Source organism: Manacus vitellinus, unplaced genomic scaffold (assembly GCF_001715985.3).
Source record: "Manacus vitellinus isolate BGI_N305 unplaced genomic scaffold, ASM171598v3 scaffold_22_pilon, whole genome shotgun sequence".
NCBI classification, from domain to species: domain Eukaryota; kingdom Metazoa; phylum Chordata; class Aves; order Passeriformes; family Pipridae; genus Manacus; species Manacus vitellinus.
This window is the reverse complement of record NW_021939632.1, coordinates 12,773,811-12,789,762: the sequence shown is the minus strand read 5'-3', so window position 1 is coordinate 12,789,762 and position 15,952 is coordinate 12,773,811. Positions and strand designations below refer to the sequence as shown.

The 15,952-nt window shown below is 39.8% G+C and overlaps 1 protein-coding gene across 2 annotated transcripts in view; it reads right to left on the bottom strand.

The window, feature by feature from the left end:
• Nucleotides 1–15,952, bottom strand: part of CERS6 (ceramide synthase 6) — a 107,673-nt gene that overhangs the window by 56,363 nt on the left and 35,358 nt on the right. For both annotated transcript variants that reach the window (XM_018072736.2, XM_008931006.3), the window contains exons 3-4: nt 15,248–15,378; nt 108–165 (exon numbers count right to left, since the gene is read on the bottom strand). In XM_018072736.2, the coding sequence (XP_017928225.1) occupies nt 108–165; nt 15,248–15,378 (189 nt within the window). The remainder of the gene's footprint in view (nt 1–107; nt 166–15,247; nt 15,379–15,952) is intronic.

The following is a 15,952-nucleotide window of genomic DNA, read 5'->3' as shown; positions in this document are numbered from 1 at the left end:
TATTCTTCATGAACATAGGCTTTATTCCTATGCTTTATGTTATACCTACATGAGACTTCAAACAAGTCTGTGATGTGTTATGAAAGCATAATAATATAAATGCCTACCTTTTTCAGGAACCGTACTCCATAGGTAAATATATAAAGGTAAAATGTAAATCTCCACCTGCAAAAGGTACAAGAGATTAACTCTAGGACACCAGGTTTACATAATTTACAGTTCAACACATGATTTCTTCTATCACTGTCAAACCACAGTCATATTAACAGAAGTTGAAGCAAAATTTTTGTCTGGTTTTCTACAACTTTTGTTACTAAGCATTGTGCTCAATTTGGCTGCTTTTCCTGGCCTCATTAGCTCTCTGAAAATACGGGCTAATTTCACCTAAACATAACAGGGAAAAACCCCCACAAATTTTCAAGGATAATTAAGATTTTTAAAAGTTTTATGAAAACTAACAGGACAGTGGAGGAGAGAGGACAATTTGCACATCTCTTGCAGGGAAGTTCACCTGTTATTAGACACCAGGACAAAGATAATCAGAAATGTTATTAAGCCTTCAACAGGTGACTTTGGAGTAATGCATGTCAAATACACTCTTTAATTATGAAAAGAATCATTCACAATGAGCTAGAAATTCACTTAGCAGATTCCAGCACTTCATACTTTGCTTTAGGGAGTGCATTTGTGTCAGATAGATATGCTGAATACAGATATATATATCCACAATTCACATCAGCTTCCCAAGTGTTCCCTTGATAAAAGTGATTCTACATTTCACCAAATACACATGGAAAAAATGCCAGGTTTCTGGTTTTTCTTTTCAGAGAGAGACAAACTAGAAGCTAAGAACAAGATGCCATGGAAAGTAAGAGAAACCAACAGGAGATTTAATACAAAATCATCCTCTTATCTATGTCTTTCTTCCTTCTCCAGTAAAAGAAGACATATAGAGTAACTTCCTATCTTTTGGACCCATTACTCACTTAGGAAAGAGCTAACGGAAGTATATGGAAATAAATTCATAACCTTGTGCAGTGTAAATTCTTAGAGGAATTTCTGTTTGGTTTTTTTTTCCCCAAGGGTAGGAGTGACTACACATACATGCTTAGTATAAACACCAGTGAAGTAATATTCATAACATTTATAGCAGGATGAGATTTAGCTTCCTTAAAGTGAGGCAATGCTGCAACATGAATCATCTTCAATGACATATTTTACAGCACTTACAACTTACTCTCCACTGGCAAAACTATTGGCTTCCTGTTAATTGGCACTGGAGTGTGTTCAAACATTAGTGGAATGGTCACAAAACCTGAAAATGTTTCTATCTAAAACAAGGTTAATCCAAACCATTCTCTTCAAAGCTACTTTTAAAGGTATTTAGAAAGACAGTTGTGTCATACATAAATAACACTCTGATAAACTGAGGAGAGTGTAAGAACATCAATGAGATTTAAATTGTGATACTTCAGCCGAAGAGAAACTATCTTTTATCCTGTAGTCTCCACAGCACTGCAGAGATGATTTATTCAGTTGATATGATAGAAATACCAATCCCTTCAAGGGTTCAGTCACTGTAGTAACAGGCCTTACTATTTTTTGGTATGCTGGCACTTTCCTCAAGATACTAAGAAAACAGAGTACTTGGAGACAAAATGTTACTTGTGCTGGTAGAAAGCCTTCAGATCACACACATGGAAGAAACTGCAAGTACAGTAATATGAATGAAGGATTTATTTGGGCAACAATTTTCTTGTTAGGCCAATCCTGTAGCTAGAAAACCTGCCATTTAACTTTAAGGTTATATACATCATCTAGTGAAAGTTTTAAGACCGTCACTGAAAATAAAAATATTAGGAGGAAAAAACTGTCTAACCTAATCACTGATGAGCACTCCTAGTGCTCTTCTTTCACTTTTAAATATGAGCAGTTATGATAAATTCCTCACAAAGGTTTTATCACCTTTATTTCACTTTTCTTCAAGCAAAATTCATAACGTATTTGAGGACGTTTGTAGCTTGCTGTTGGGAGATGCAACATTCCACAAAGGAGTTCAAAGGCAGCCTAACATATTTGAAATATGTTAATGGTTGAGTTTTAGCTGGTGGGTCTCAGAGATTTTCCAGTCTGCACAGACATTTAGAATACTCTGATTGCAGCATTTCCTGCAGCTGTCACCCCAAAGAAAATAAAAAGACACTTTCCTGAAACAAGCAAATTCAAACTCACCAATTTCCCCATTTAACTTTCCACCCACCTTCCAAAGTACTGCCTCTGCTGCAAACTTGCGCTAAAGCCATGGATTGCCCTGTAAGAGAACTTCTGGAGCTTTGGAGAAACCTCAGAGCTGAGAGCACTAGGTATTATTTGGGTCTGCCAATTGGGTACTCAATTCAGCAAAACATATTCCAGTGCCCACTTGGGCAAGCACTTCACTGATTTCAGGCATATGTCTAACCACATTCCCTTCATCATACTGATGAATTCCGTCTTTCAAATTTCCCTCCAAATTTCTGCTCTGAAATGTGAAATTAAACTTCAGCTAATAAAAACAAATTGCTGAAGCAATAATCCAGCAAAGCACTCCCCTACCCCATACACATCACACGTTTTGCAGAACCCACCACATGGAGGGTTTGTGCTCTGCGTCAAAAAGACACCATGCTCCCCATGGATCTGCTGTCCAGCTGAGTGAGCTCAGTACAGCTGCTTCTTCCAAGGGTAAGGCTGAAGAGGCACTGAAGAGGCTCTGCTCCTGAAGTTTTCCTTTTCTTCCATTTCTTTTGCAGGAAGATTGACAGGCCAGGCTATGAACAGCACCACTCCTGCAGAGCCCCATCTTTGCAGCACCCACCTGGCAATGGTCCTTAGGGCTCTGGTGCCAAACCAATGTCTGCTGCTTAGAAATGGTGTGCAAGGATCCAAATCTATTCAACTGACTTTTGGCAATCAAACATGAAACATAATAAATGCACAATATTAAAAACATAACAGCCATTTTGCTTCTAGAATTGTAGATGTTATTTACACTGATGCTTTAGCCATTGATTTGCTACAGTCAGGGCCACAAACAGTTAACATTAAAAAACTGCAGCATATTTAGCAACTAGTTAAGGGCTCACCATGCTGCCTGCAGTCAAAGAAACTGGATTTCTGGCTCTGAAAACTACTTTCAGAGAAACTGCAAACACCTGAAGCTTTCACATGGAAATACATTTCAGTAAAATGTCAGATTTGCTGTTCTCCATCACCTGCTGCTCAATTGCTGGTAGTGGCTGATAGACTTCTGGGCTCAGGCTTTGGGCTAAAAGTCAAACTGAGCCTAATGCAAACTTCACAGTTGCAGGTCTTGGTTCTGAAGAAGATGAGAAAGCTTGAACTGCCATTACACAGCTTGTTCTCCATTTGAATCTCCACTGTCTGACTGGACTGGACAGGGATGTAGCGGGGCTATGGAATCGTTAGCTGAGACTGAAAACTACTTTTTGCTGCAATGATTTCCTTTGGCTGTGAAGAGTATGTTCACTGTGAGAGTGCTCAAAGGAGCATTTCTGAAGCTGAGTTTAAACAATACCAAATGCTTATTTGTTTTAAATGGGAAGCATCACTAAGTTCCCCGTGTTCCCACTGTGACTTAAAGCAGTCTACGTTTTATCCTCAAATTACATTTTTCTGCTCCCCCAAACACAGTACCAGGGCCTTCAACTTTCTGATTCCCTCAACAGTTATTAGTCCAAATAATGTTGCTGCTGACATAAGCAGAGGTATGCATTCCTTCTAGATTACTGTGTCTAAGGAGAGATATTTAGAGGATGATCCCAAAACTGATGGACTCTGAACTTCTGGATCAACTCCTTAATATTTGTGACATTGTCTACTGACCACTTCAGGTCTACTCCAATTTTAGGTTAAAACCAAAAACCAACACAACAAACAGCAACCCTTCTCCTGTAAAAACCAAACAAATCTCCCCAAAGATACAATTTTTGGGCAATACACAATGTAAAAATACAAGACAGAGCACTGAAAAATAATGCTTAGTCCATCCAATAAATAGGACTATTACCAGCTCAAACAGTATCCTCCACTAAATCTTTACTTGTATTCATTCCCAGTAACTAGTCTCATACAAAGCTGCAAGTATAACTGCGTGGTTGATGGCAGCAACTCCACTGTTCCAATGTGCTGCCTCCCTCGATTTCTATAATGATAATTTGTTGCATTTCCACAAAGCCTGGCAGATGCAAGTGGTTTTAAAAATGTTAATTAAAAAAAAGAATACACAGGTAAAAAGCAAATAAATAAAATCTTCTTGCCTCTTTTGGCATGATACTGCTGTTGAGTTAGACTGGACTGTGCAAATGGTAAATAGTTCCTGCACTATGGTTAAGCCGGAGTTATTTGAGGAAGGAGATAGTTATGCACAGCTCACTAAGATGTGCAAAATAGCAGGTATGATAAACTGAGAAATCTTTATTGCTTTCTTCTTCAATTTTCTGGCTCAGGATTTGACTGTCATCTGATTTTCCTCTTGGATGCAGTTTGAATCAGTTATTTAATATTTAATATTACAGTGCTACTTGAGACCAGTCCTGTCCTAAATCTGTATGCTCAAAATGCAGCTCTGAAAATCTTAAGAGCAAAATTTAGTAGTGCAAAAAAGCACAAAGGAAATAGAGTACTAAATTTAAGAGATACAGTTTTATAAATAATAAAGTATGTTTATATAATTAGGTCAGAAAATATGCATAATACAAAAGGTGTTTTGGTAACTCCTTCCAGGTTTCTGTTTAATGGTTATGCAACTATTCTCTTCTGAGTCAACTGTGAGGACTTGATAAAATAAAGGTCTGATAAGACCTCAGAGGTCTATTTGCATTGCCAAATCTTGCTCTACAAAGAGATACTATCTGGAAAGCTCATGGGAAGTGCACACAGAAAAAACAGATGTTGCTGCCATGCACCCTCCCCTGTGGTTTGATCAACAGACCTGTCTTCCCACCGGTGATGTTCGATGTACACAGCTGGTGAGTCTTGGAGAGAAAAACCAATTCGAAGTCTTTCTAACTGGGACCTCTACTCTCCATTCTCACTAGTGATTTCACAAGTCACCAGTTTCCAAACACAACAGTCACTCACTATCCCACTCTTTTACAGTTCTAGAGGAATAATACCTTGAATCTTCCAGACCGCATTTGCTTTTCACCTAGCAATGTTGTCCTAGTCATGATGGCCAACATATATGTATGCACAAAGCAACTTCTGTGACAGGTAACTATCTTCTTAGAGCAAGTTGTATTAGCTGTTTTCTTTCTTTCCATGCTAAATGTTAATTTCCTGTAGCATTATGTCATCTGCCCCAGATTGGTTTTTAGCCTGCTAAAGCGGATGCTAACCCCTTACAAGTACTGATCTTTCCAGAAGTAGGCTAGATGTCAATGTTGTTTCTCCATTTCCGTGAAGAAACAGCCCACCTGCACTGCATTCTTTGATCCATGCAGCACAGACTGAGCTTGTGCACAGCAACCACACACTCTCCATCTTACACAGTTATAGATCAGTCTCCTAGGGAGGGTCTGCTGTGTCTTCACATTCTGTACTCTCATTCCAGAAGATAAACCTCCCCATCTTCTAAGCAGGAGTTGCAGTGCTGTCATAGTTGAGACTGGAGGATAAGGAATGTTTTTAGCAGTATATCCAAAGCTCATCTTGTCAATTTTATTTTCCCTTTTGCATCCTGTAGAAGTGTATTTACTTTGTCATTTTTGTTCCTTCCCTTTCCCTACCTCCCAGTCATCATTTGTTGCATCACTGGAACTCTAGAAAAAACACTACAAGATGTTCATTACAGTGAAGCAAGTTCTTTTTGGTGTGTTTTTTATTTTTAAAGATTTATTATCCCTCAGTATTTCAAGCACTCTACAAAGAAATAGGGACAAGAAATTTTTGTACTATTTTTTATGCAAAAGTGCTGTCATCAAGAATGAAACTAAAGAAGCCAGAACCCCAAATTTACCAAGAAGCACCATCTAATCAAATCATACTCATTAGTTTGGAAGTATTTAAATAACTAACCACAAGAGATAGCATTAAATATTTCACAGCACCTTGTGCTGAATATTTCTTGTCTGACAGTCACAATTTCACCTTGTTTCAGGGCCTGATCTTTGAAGATTTAACCTGCAAGTAACTGGGACTACATGAGCTGATGCACTGCTTGAATCTTCTGGAAAAAGTAATGAAAAATTTTAACTCTCACATATACTTTTTTTTATCTGCTTGTTTCTTGAACTTTAGGGAAGTGAAAAACAAAACATGTCTGTATGAGCAAATGCTAGTCACCAGTCAATACAAGCAGAAGGGTCTGTCACAGTAATGGTATTAGTAAAACACAGTAAGTTCATGGACATACATAAAATGCAAAATGTAGCATACACATGAAGTTACTAGGCAGGTCTCCATTGCAGCCTGGGCTCTGTGTCATGTCACAGCAGGTCTGCATATACCCACCCTGGTGAGACACTGAAGCAGGAGAAGACAGAGGCTTTATCAAGGTGGCAGCTGGCCTCTTTCATAATGAAGAGCAAGACAATTCAAGGTACTGTTCCACACAGAAAAAAACACCAGCTACTGCAATCTTTGCAGTTTTCCTTTAGTTGTCTTTAATTGTTATATTATGACTGTAATTTTGAACCCATGTTCACCTTAACTAGAAATTAAGGAGGAATTATTTAATTTCCGTAATATAAGATAATGATGAGTACATACAACCCACAAGAGAATGGAAACCTAGTTAATTTATTATAACCTTGCCTAATGTGCAATGATAATGTTAAGTGATAGTGTCTTTGCAGGACCAGCATATGAGTTAATTTAAATTTATTAATTATGTTAAAAACTGTCACAGAAGGCAGTAAGGGCAGGGAATTCAAAGTTTTAAGTAATCCAACTTGAGGGAAGAGGGAGATTTCATAAGATGCAAAATGAAAACTGCTTAATGAACAATCTAAAAATACAGTGAGCATAAAATGAGGACATGGCATGGACAGCTTTGCCTTTCTGCTCCAGTATAATAGCATGGAAAGAGGGCTGGCAACTCCTGACACTTAGCCAATGTTATCATTTCACCCTAATAACATGTTTGGGCAGAGACACATTCTGAAGCCCAGCATAAAAAGGCAAAACAGTGATCATAGACCAGATTCACATGTGAGTATGGCAGATGTAGTAGGAAAGGAACCATGAGGGAAACCGCCAACGTTGCCCAATTCTGGGATCTTTTTCATATGAGCCTCAAGCTAACTGGAGCCTCTTGAGCAGCATACACAAGAGTTGCAAGAAGTCTACTCCAATCTTCCTCTTCACCAGTTTTCTTATGCATCAGGTTAGCAAGGCAACAACAGCAGACCCAGACACAGTATTTCACTATTCAAAATTGGGAAATAATGATAGCAAGAATTAGACAAAGAAAATAAACACAGCCACAGGAGCAGCTGTTCAGCAGAAAAGCATTCATTTACTCAGCTTTGTTAATCTAAGCCCTCATATCAGAGCAGGCAGAAGGAAGAGATGCACTCAGAGCACCACATGGCACACCATGCCCTGCTCCACCACACCATGTCCTCCCACCCTGTCACACCAGGAGGACCAAGTGACTGTAGCTATTTCCTCCACTTCTCTCCTCCATCACATCAAAACCTGAGCTTTCACACTGGACACAAGTACTGCCCATGCTTCCCTGGTTTCCCTTCTGTTGATTGCGTACGCACTCTCCACAACCACAAGCAACAGCACTCCAGCATCCTTATGTGACCACCTTGTGATCCACGACAGGAAAACCTAACTGACGAGCACTGTATCTTTTCATGCAGGGTGACCCAGTAGGTACAGTGTGCTGCCTTACAAACAGCTGTACACCCAGTTGTCTGGCACAGGGCAGTGCAAATGGGAGGGCAAGGGTGCAGAGCTCAGGGAGATGGCCTTTATAGCGTACTGGAGCTGCAAAGGTAGCCTGTGCTGCTGAACTACAGTTTGAGCCAGCCTGTGCAAATACATGACAGCACAAAAGTGCGTAAATAAATCATAAAAGGATGTATAACTAAGTTACAGATCCAGACTGGACACCAAAGAAATATGAATTATCCAGAGCCTAATACAGATGCTCCGAGAGGCAAAACTGAAAGCATAAACCCATGGCAAACCACGCTGTAGCAGCTGGGCATGATTGCCCAGGCCTTGCCTTTGGAAATGCAAGTGCTGAGCAAGCTGTGTGTTGGAGAGGAAGTACCTGCAAGATGTTTAGTCCTGATTCATGAGAGAGCAAGTGTTAGAGCAGAATTAAAATTGCTGTCAGTGGCTACACTGTATTCTGACAACTTTAAAATCAGGACAGCTTGACAGCCATTGACTTATTCATGTGCCCAGGAACTCAGGCTACAAATTACTTTGTGTTATGTAACTCAAGGCAACGAGTACTGTCTTACCCTCTTTCTCTTGTGGCAGAGAAGCCATCAGTGAACCAGTGCTGAATGACATCATACAACAAAGACTATTTACCCTTAATAAAAAGTTTTATCAATACTCTTCTGCGCCGACTTCAAATGTGGCTTAGAGAGAAATTTAAGTTCCTGGTAGCAGACAAAGGAGTCAGTAATATACAGAGCTGTTGACTGCTACTCTCATGGATTTCTATCTTGGTTTTTACCTACTGAAACATGACTCCAGATCTTTTTGCACAGCTCTTGACATGAGTTTCAGTATAAATGCCTCATTCTCTTTTACCTTCTATTGAGGCCTTACATTCAAGCACATCTCTCTTCCCTTTCAGTGATGTTACTAGACACAACACTCTCAAGAGAATAATAGGTCCTTGAATGTATCAATCCCAGAGTCTAGATATAACTCTTACAGTACTACGATGAAACTGCAGTATTTTACATGCTTGCTATAGACAACAATTGCCAGACCATCTTTGTTACTCTGCACTTCAGTTACCACTTGCTAGATGACTTCAATTTCTCAACTTCCCTACTACCTGAAGCTATAACAAACTCTTCTTGCACTCAGCAAACTCACACCTTCCCTGTTCTGGAATAACTTCACAGACTCTAAACTCCCTTCACATCTCATCGAAAACCTATGTTCTCCCTCAACAAGCTGTCCCACAAATCTGACTCTGTCAACACCTGAGCCCCTACTCCCTACTTGTCCTTCATGCCACAAATGCCATTTGTTCACAAGGCTCTTCTCCTCCTTACCTCTGTACTCCAGTTTCAGTACAGGGTACTTTAAAGACTTTAGGTTAGTCTTCACAACAGTCTTCTAAGCAAACTAGAAGATACAATCCACTTATCAACACAATACCAAATACTCTAATTGCCCAAGTAAATAAAACAATCAATTAATTACAACTTACTGCTGAATTATTGCCTCAGGAGAGCAATGAATTCCATGAAAGAAACATGAAACCCTGTTTAATTACTCAGGTGTGAAAAACTTTTTACTATTCAATTTTGAATATGCTTCTTTTTCTTTTCCATTTAATGCTTTCTGGTTCTTGCACAAAGTTGCTGTTCTCCATTTATTTTCTTTATATAATCTATCATTTCCACACACTTTTATCTTGCACTAAGCTGACCCCCTCTCTTCTTCCATTGTCTTTCTGACCTCCTGAACAATCCTGGTAGCATCTACAAGTCACTGTGCTGCCATTTGCACCTGCAAAGTACTGAATCTTCAATTACATTTAATAAATATTTTAATTAAAAATGGCAATGGAACAGTTTGTTCTACTCACACCAGTCTAGCAGTAAAATGGGAAACAGTGATGGGCAACCCAGCTTCATAGGTTTCACCAAGTAACAATTCTATTCCCTCCAAAGATAGCATTCCCTGAGTAGTGTAAGAGCATTCCCTAACCATTCCCCCCACTCCCTCCCTTCTCCTCCATTCCTGCAAGAAGGATCCATGTTTCTAAGACTGAGATATGGCACCTTGCCAGTATGGTGTTTTCACAGCCTGACACCAAGCATGTGCTGCTTGCCCTATGGCACAATGTAGAGGCACTAGCCCTCCTTGGATAACAAGACTCTCCCGGCTGGAAGAGTCAGATTTAGCAAATTTTATATCCATATAATCTGTCTGGAGAAATCCCTGGAGTGAATTGTCTTTTCAATGAATTATCCTTTCAGTAGTGCCAGGTCTGATTTGACATGTTGTGTTTTGAGTTAGCAGCTTCAGGGAAACTTGTTGCCTGACCTGAGCCAAAGCAGTCTCTTGGCTATAAACTCAGCTATGTGCTTGAAGGAATACTCCTCTTATTCTTACTGCCAAACTCCCTTTAAGTCCACAGCAGGGAGAAAGGGGAAAAAAGAAATCTACATCCAGACATGGTGAGGTGTACACAAAAACACACTTTGTAGTCCTCAGTTATATCACAAAATACTGTGTTCTTCAGATGCCACTAAGAAAAATATAAATTATCTGCTCCAGTATTGTAAGTTTCTGTGAAACACCAAGGAGTATTTCATTCAAGGTCACAGAAAGCTAACTGAAATACTGAAAGAAGCAAGCTAAGGATCAGCAAAAGAAAAATGCAAATTACTCACTTTTTTTCACCTGTATGAAAGAGTTTCAGTTCTATTAACTGTTTCAGTACTGTTTCAGAAGAAAGAAATCAGTAATTACATAGTGGCTTTCAATACTATTCCTCCTTGCAGAGTTTGCTCCCTTTCATAGTGACTACCGGAAATTTTGGATTTTCCTTGATGCTTTCTCTTTCAGATGAAACTGCTGTCTTATGATCATTTGTCAGCAGAAGCACCTGTCCCACAAGCCCGTGGATGTAGCACACAGCCCATGGTAGGACACAGGCCACCACAGCACATTACAAGAAGGAGCAGCAGAACTGAATATCTGCCCAGTTAAGAAAAAAATAAAGAATCCAGATTTACAATAGCAAGGAAAACTGTTTATCAGCATACTAGTCAGACACGCAGTTCCCCTTTCACCAAGCAGCTGGTTGAGTTACCAGTGCTTTAGATCTCCTGAACAGACCAAAAAAACCAATGAAGAGATTATGCCTCATTTCTCTTAGAGAGTGAGGAGGAACAGCCATTCCTGTTCCATGGAAAACAGCAGAGGAAAACAAGGGAGATACTACCAATTCTACCACCATTGAAGAGTAACTATCACACTCACTCCAGAGCATATAGCATGACTTCACAGACCCTTGTTCTCTTTTCTGGTCATGAAACACTGGTTAGTCCTTCATTGCATGTAGCACTGAAGCAGCTGACAAATCAGAATTAAATGGACCCAAAATACCATTTACCACATATTTTTCCTCAGATCAGATATTTTTTAGAAGCTTAAGAGGGCTTGATGGTATTAAAAATTCAGAATTAGAAGCCTATTTATTTTCTAGGGCTTTAGTGCTACACGCAAAGCACAGACTGAAGAATTCTTCTATGCATTTTGTTACGATTTGTATCAGCACAGTTCAGAATTTCAACAACCAAACAGCTGTCTTAATTTCTTTCCCTTGCATAGTTATTTTTCCAATATGTTTTTGTAGGAGAGAATTACTCTGCTAGTTGAGAAAAGCAGTATAGCCAAGAACTTGTAAACAGCCCATATAATTTTCACATAAATGTGCATGACAAGCAAAAAAACCCACCAACTCTAGATAGATAAAATGTCCCTCAAAGCAATGTGCATAAGCACAGTTTCAATTCCCTAGGAAAAAAAAAATGTCTGGTTAGGATATGAGAGAGAGACTCTTCTCTCCCCTACATCAAAACTAAAAGACACCTCACTTACAAACATTTCAGTATCCAAGCTCCTTCTAGAAAGGAAAGAGGGGAAAAAAAAATGTATCTTTGGCTCTTCAGTCTGCACATTTCTATGTTTTCACACATAGAATGTTGCATAAACTCAAAAAAACTCTCTTGGCCATATGTTTCTTTCAGCCACTCCTTGGAAACCACGTAAATGTCTCTAATAAACATCTTGCTTAAATGTACATAGCCGTAGGACAGACAAGTCATCAGCCTGATGACATTCCAAAGTCCCAGGCTAATAACCTATGCCATCACAGGTTCTTTCACGTTGATCTGGACAACAAGGTGGGAGAACAGAATGCTGTCTCTTTCTATACTACTTATTCCTTGAGGAAATCAGACACGCCTCTGCACTGGTAGTGTGAGCAGCAGCACAACACGCTGAAACTGGGAAGAAATTGGAAGTGGTTTGGGAATCGACACTGCATTTGCTTTTTGACACATCAGATTTTAACAAAGACATTCTTGGATCCTGTATTTGGTCTGGCAATCAGCAAAGTCATTTTCTTGATATTAGGCAGTGCCATGGGGACAGAAAGGAAAGACTAATAAAAACCCAACAGAAATACATGGAAGTAGAAAAGTCCACTTTGCACACTCAGTTCACCACTTTGTCGTCTCCTTTATGCTCCTTGGATCTTTCAAGGCGAGAAAAGGAGTCAAAATTGCCTAAATTCACACAAGAGAAAGAAAAGCTAGGGACCGACTAACCCCAGCAGCTCATAGAGTAAGCTAAGTGCCTGATCTTTGCAATCTGAGGTTATACCATGTGGATGCCTTTCCTAGTGACTGCAAGCTGTGACTGCCTTTAACTTCAAGTTTCGTGCCAGAATGACCAAATTGTTGAAAAACTAATAATGGATTGTTAAGCACCACCTGGTGAAATTATCTCTTTTGTATTTCAAATAGATACTTATCACCCTTAACATCTGAAATCTTAAGCAGGTACATGATGCCATTGAAGTCTCACCATTAGGGTCTCTAAACCTCCAATAATCAAATTACACCTTCTCTTTCAGACTGACAGACAAAACTGTGGGGGGGAATGTTGGTTAAGTTTCCTGAAAAAATAGTTTATTTTCACAATAATGCCATGGCACAAACAGTGTCTATAGACAGAGATTTTATTACTGTCTTTTTCTTCATATAACCACCATCTGCCAACGGTCAGGATATCTGACAAAGACTGGCAGCAAAGGAATTATTCCATTTGGGAAAAAAAAGAACAAAACCAAAAAACCAAACACCAAAGCAGTGTAGGTTTTGGAGTTTCCCTACACTCTGTTTAGGAATAGAATTGGAATTGCTTGAAAAGAAAAAGAAGGGAAGGGAAAGAGAAAGTGAGAAATCTGGGACAATAAGAATCTGGTGATGAAGTTACTGGTATAATGTGTTTGGGACTGGATCTCGGGTGTCATGCATCTCAGGCAAGTGTGTTTATCACTAAATTTCACTCTCAGCCTTTGTCCTATTGAAACTCCTCCCACGCTATAGTGCCCACGCTATTCATTTGCAAGAAAGATAAGGCAGTCAGAAATGGCCTACAGCCCTTCTGGCACAGCTGCCTTCTCCCTTTCATCATGCAAAAGCCACTCTGGGCCCAAGGAACACTTTGTCTAGCAGTAAATTGAATCATCTCCACGTAAAAAGAAGTGGAACTCTTTTTAGAGTAGCTTCACATTTGCTGTGTGTTCTGTCACTTTTCTTCCCAAGCCACAGTCAATCACTACCACTGCCAGCAAAACTCAAGTCTTCTCTGGAGGGACAACAGCAGCTCAACAGTATGAAGGTGTAGGCAGGGATCACTGTCATTTTGCCTGCTCTGTACTTATTACATAAGGACACATTTCGTTCTCTGTCCTGGCTATGAAACTCTCTACTGACACCCGAGTTACTGAAGACTTGAGTGCCCCCCTTCCCATGACATGTACTTTATGCAGCCCAGCAGCTGCCACACAGAGACACTACATCCAAAAAGCCACCTGTTAACTCAATAGTTGTGAAAAGGCTACAGACCTCATACTGAAGAATTTCTTTAGTCAAAACACACTGAAGTACCTTGCTTAGTGTCCTGATGGGCAGATTTAACTAGACAACAGTTTAACACCCATACTGAGGGGATAAAAGGGTAGCCCTGGCTTCCCAGTGCTAGTCTGACTATCTGCCAACAACTTCATCCAACATGTGACAGGTCAGCTGGTGGCGCATACTCCACCACTGGAAATGCTCCCAGGGCAAGGCACACATGGTTGGCTGGATAACACCTCATTATCACAGCACTATGTACATACAGAAATGGAGAGGCAACTCCCACTGCACCTCCTCAAACCATTAGCAGATGGAACCTGAACTATCCACCCATTATTTATGCCATGTTGCTTCTTTTTGGGCAAGTATTATCATTACTATCAAGTACACATATTGCAATAATGCCCAATGGCTCCCTCTAAACAAAACTGGCACTAAATTCTGTCAGCACTTCATTACAGCTTGACCTTACCTTCCATTCTGCATTCATAGCTGTCATCTGCATGCTTTCTCCATAATGAATGTCACAAAGGACATTACCATCCGATCGGCGATGGTATTTCATGGTATGTTTAAGTTTTTCTTAACAACTAGGTCAGCCCAAATGTGGTGGCATTAGTGCAAGAGAGTGAAGTCTTTGACCTGAGTTACAGAGGCAGCAAGATATACCACCCAAATACACTAGCTCTAACACTAATACAGTTTTAATTTTTTCCCAAGAGTCCATAGCCTTTCCCACAAGTTAAGCAGACCAGTTAACAACTACAACCCTTGAAGAAAAAAAGGGTGCTCTTCACTGCTGTCAAAAATCATTAACTCTAAGGCCACCAGCTGCTGGCAACAGGATGACTAGGTTTATCCATAATCTCACCCTGCCTGGCTTTATTAAATATTGAGCAAGGAGGATTTTAGCTGTAAATACCAATGAGAGGACTGAAGCACTCTGACACTTAAGTTCCTCTTTTTATTAGAGGGCAATCGTCTTTAGTCAATTTATCTATTGTCTTCTTTTTGTTTAACAACCCAACTGGTTTTCATCTTTACTCTTCCATTTCAGATCTCTCAGGTTTATAGCTAAAGGTAGGGCTCTAGGCACCCTAACACAAGGTAACTTCTCTTAAAGGATCAGGCTGGCACCCTGACAGTACAGAATCACAACTATTTGACTTCTGAAAGTTTTGGACCATTGAAAGTACACAAAAAGCACAATCTGACTCCTTCAGGAGAATGAAGATTGTTTGTCTCATTAAAGAAGTCATATTCTACCAATTTGTATAATTTTCTACCTGTCTACAGAAATACCTGTAAAGTACAATGGGGAAAACTGATGAGAACATGGGCTCAACAAAACTCAAGAAGAGAACACACATCCTTACATGCTCTCACAGAACTTCCTAAGAGTGCTGGGCTTTTCCTGGTTGCGTCTTTGTCGAAACCAACGTTGAATGCTGCGCACATCCCAGTCCAGCTGCTTGGAGAGGCCCTCCAGCCTCTTCTCATCTGGATGCTATAGAACAGAGAAGTGTAAAAATTAGATTCTTGCCCAATTGCATTAATGCTTTAAATTTAGAACCACTATAATTGGCTCTTGACTTCTTATCAAGGCTGCCTGAGAGACACATGGATACATAGAAATATGTTCACAGAAATCTCTACTGGCAGATTCCCATCAAAATACATTTACAGTGACTGGTATTGATCTAGAAGAACAGATCCTGTAATATGACACACAGGTCATTACTAGTAAGAAGCTTAAAGGGAACAATGGGATTAAAACTTGTTTGAAACTTGGAAGTGAAGGTAAATAGGCATAAAATGCCATGGACCTCTTGAGCAGCGGGTCTTACAAACACCCCGCTGCCTGACACACAGTGTGCCTGTTCCATCCTCCTACATCAGGATCTTTGTCCTATCATCTGTTGCAGTAGTGAGGATGGTTTGACTGGCACAGAAGGAAGATAAATCCCATGTTTGTGAATTTTAATGTTAAAAAATGAGGTCATTAAACAAAGTGACAACTTCAAAAGGAAAACCACTTTGACAACGAGAGAGAATTTTTTTCTGTAAAATTAACCACACAC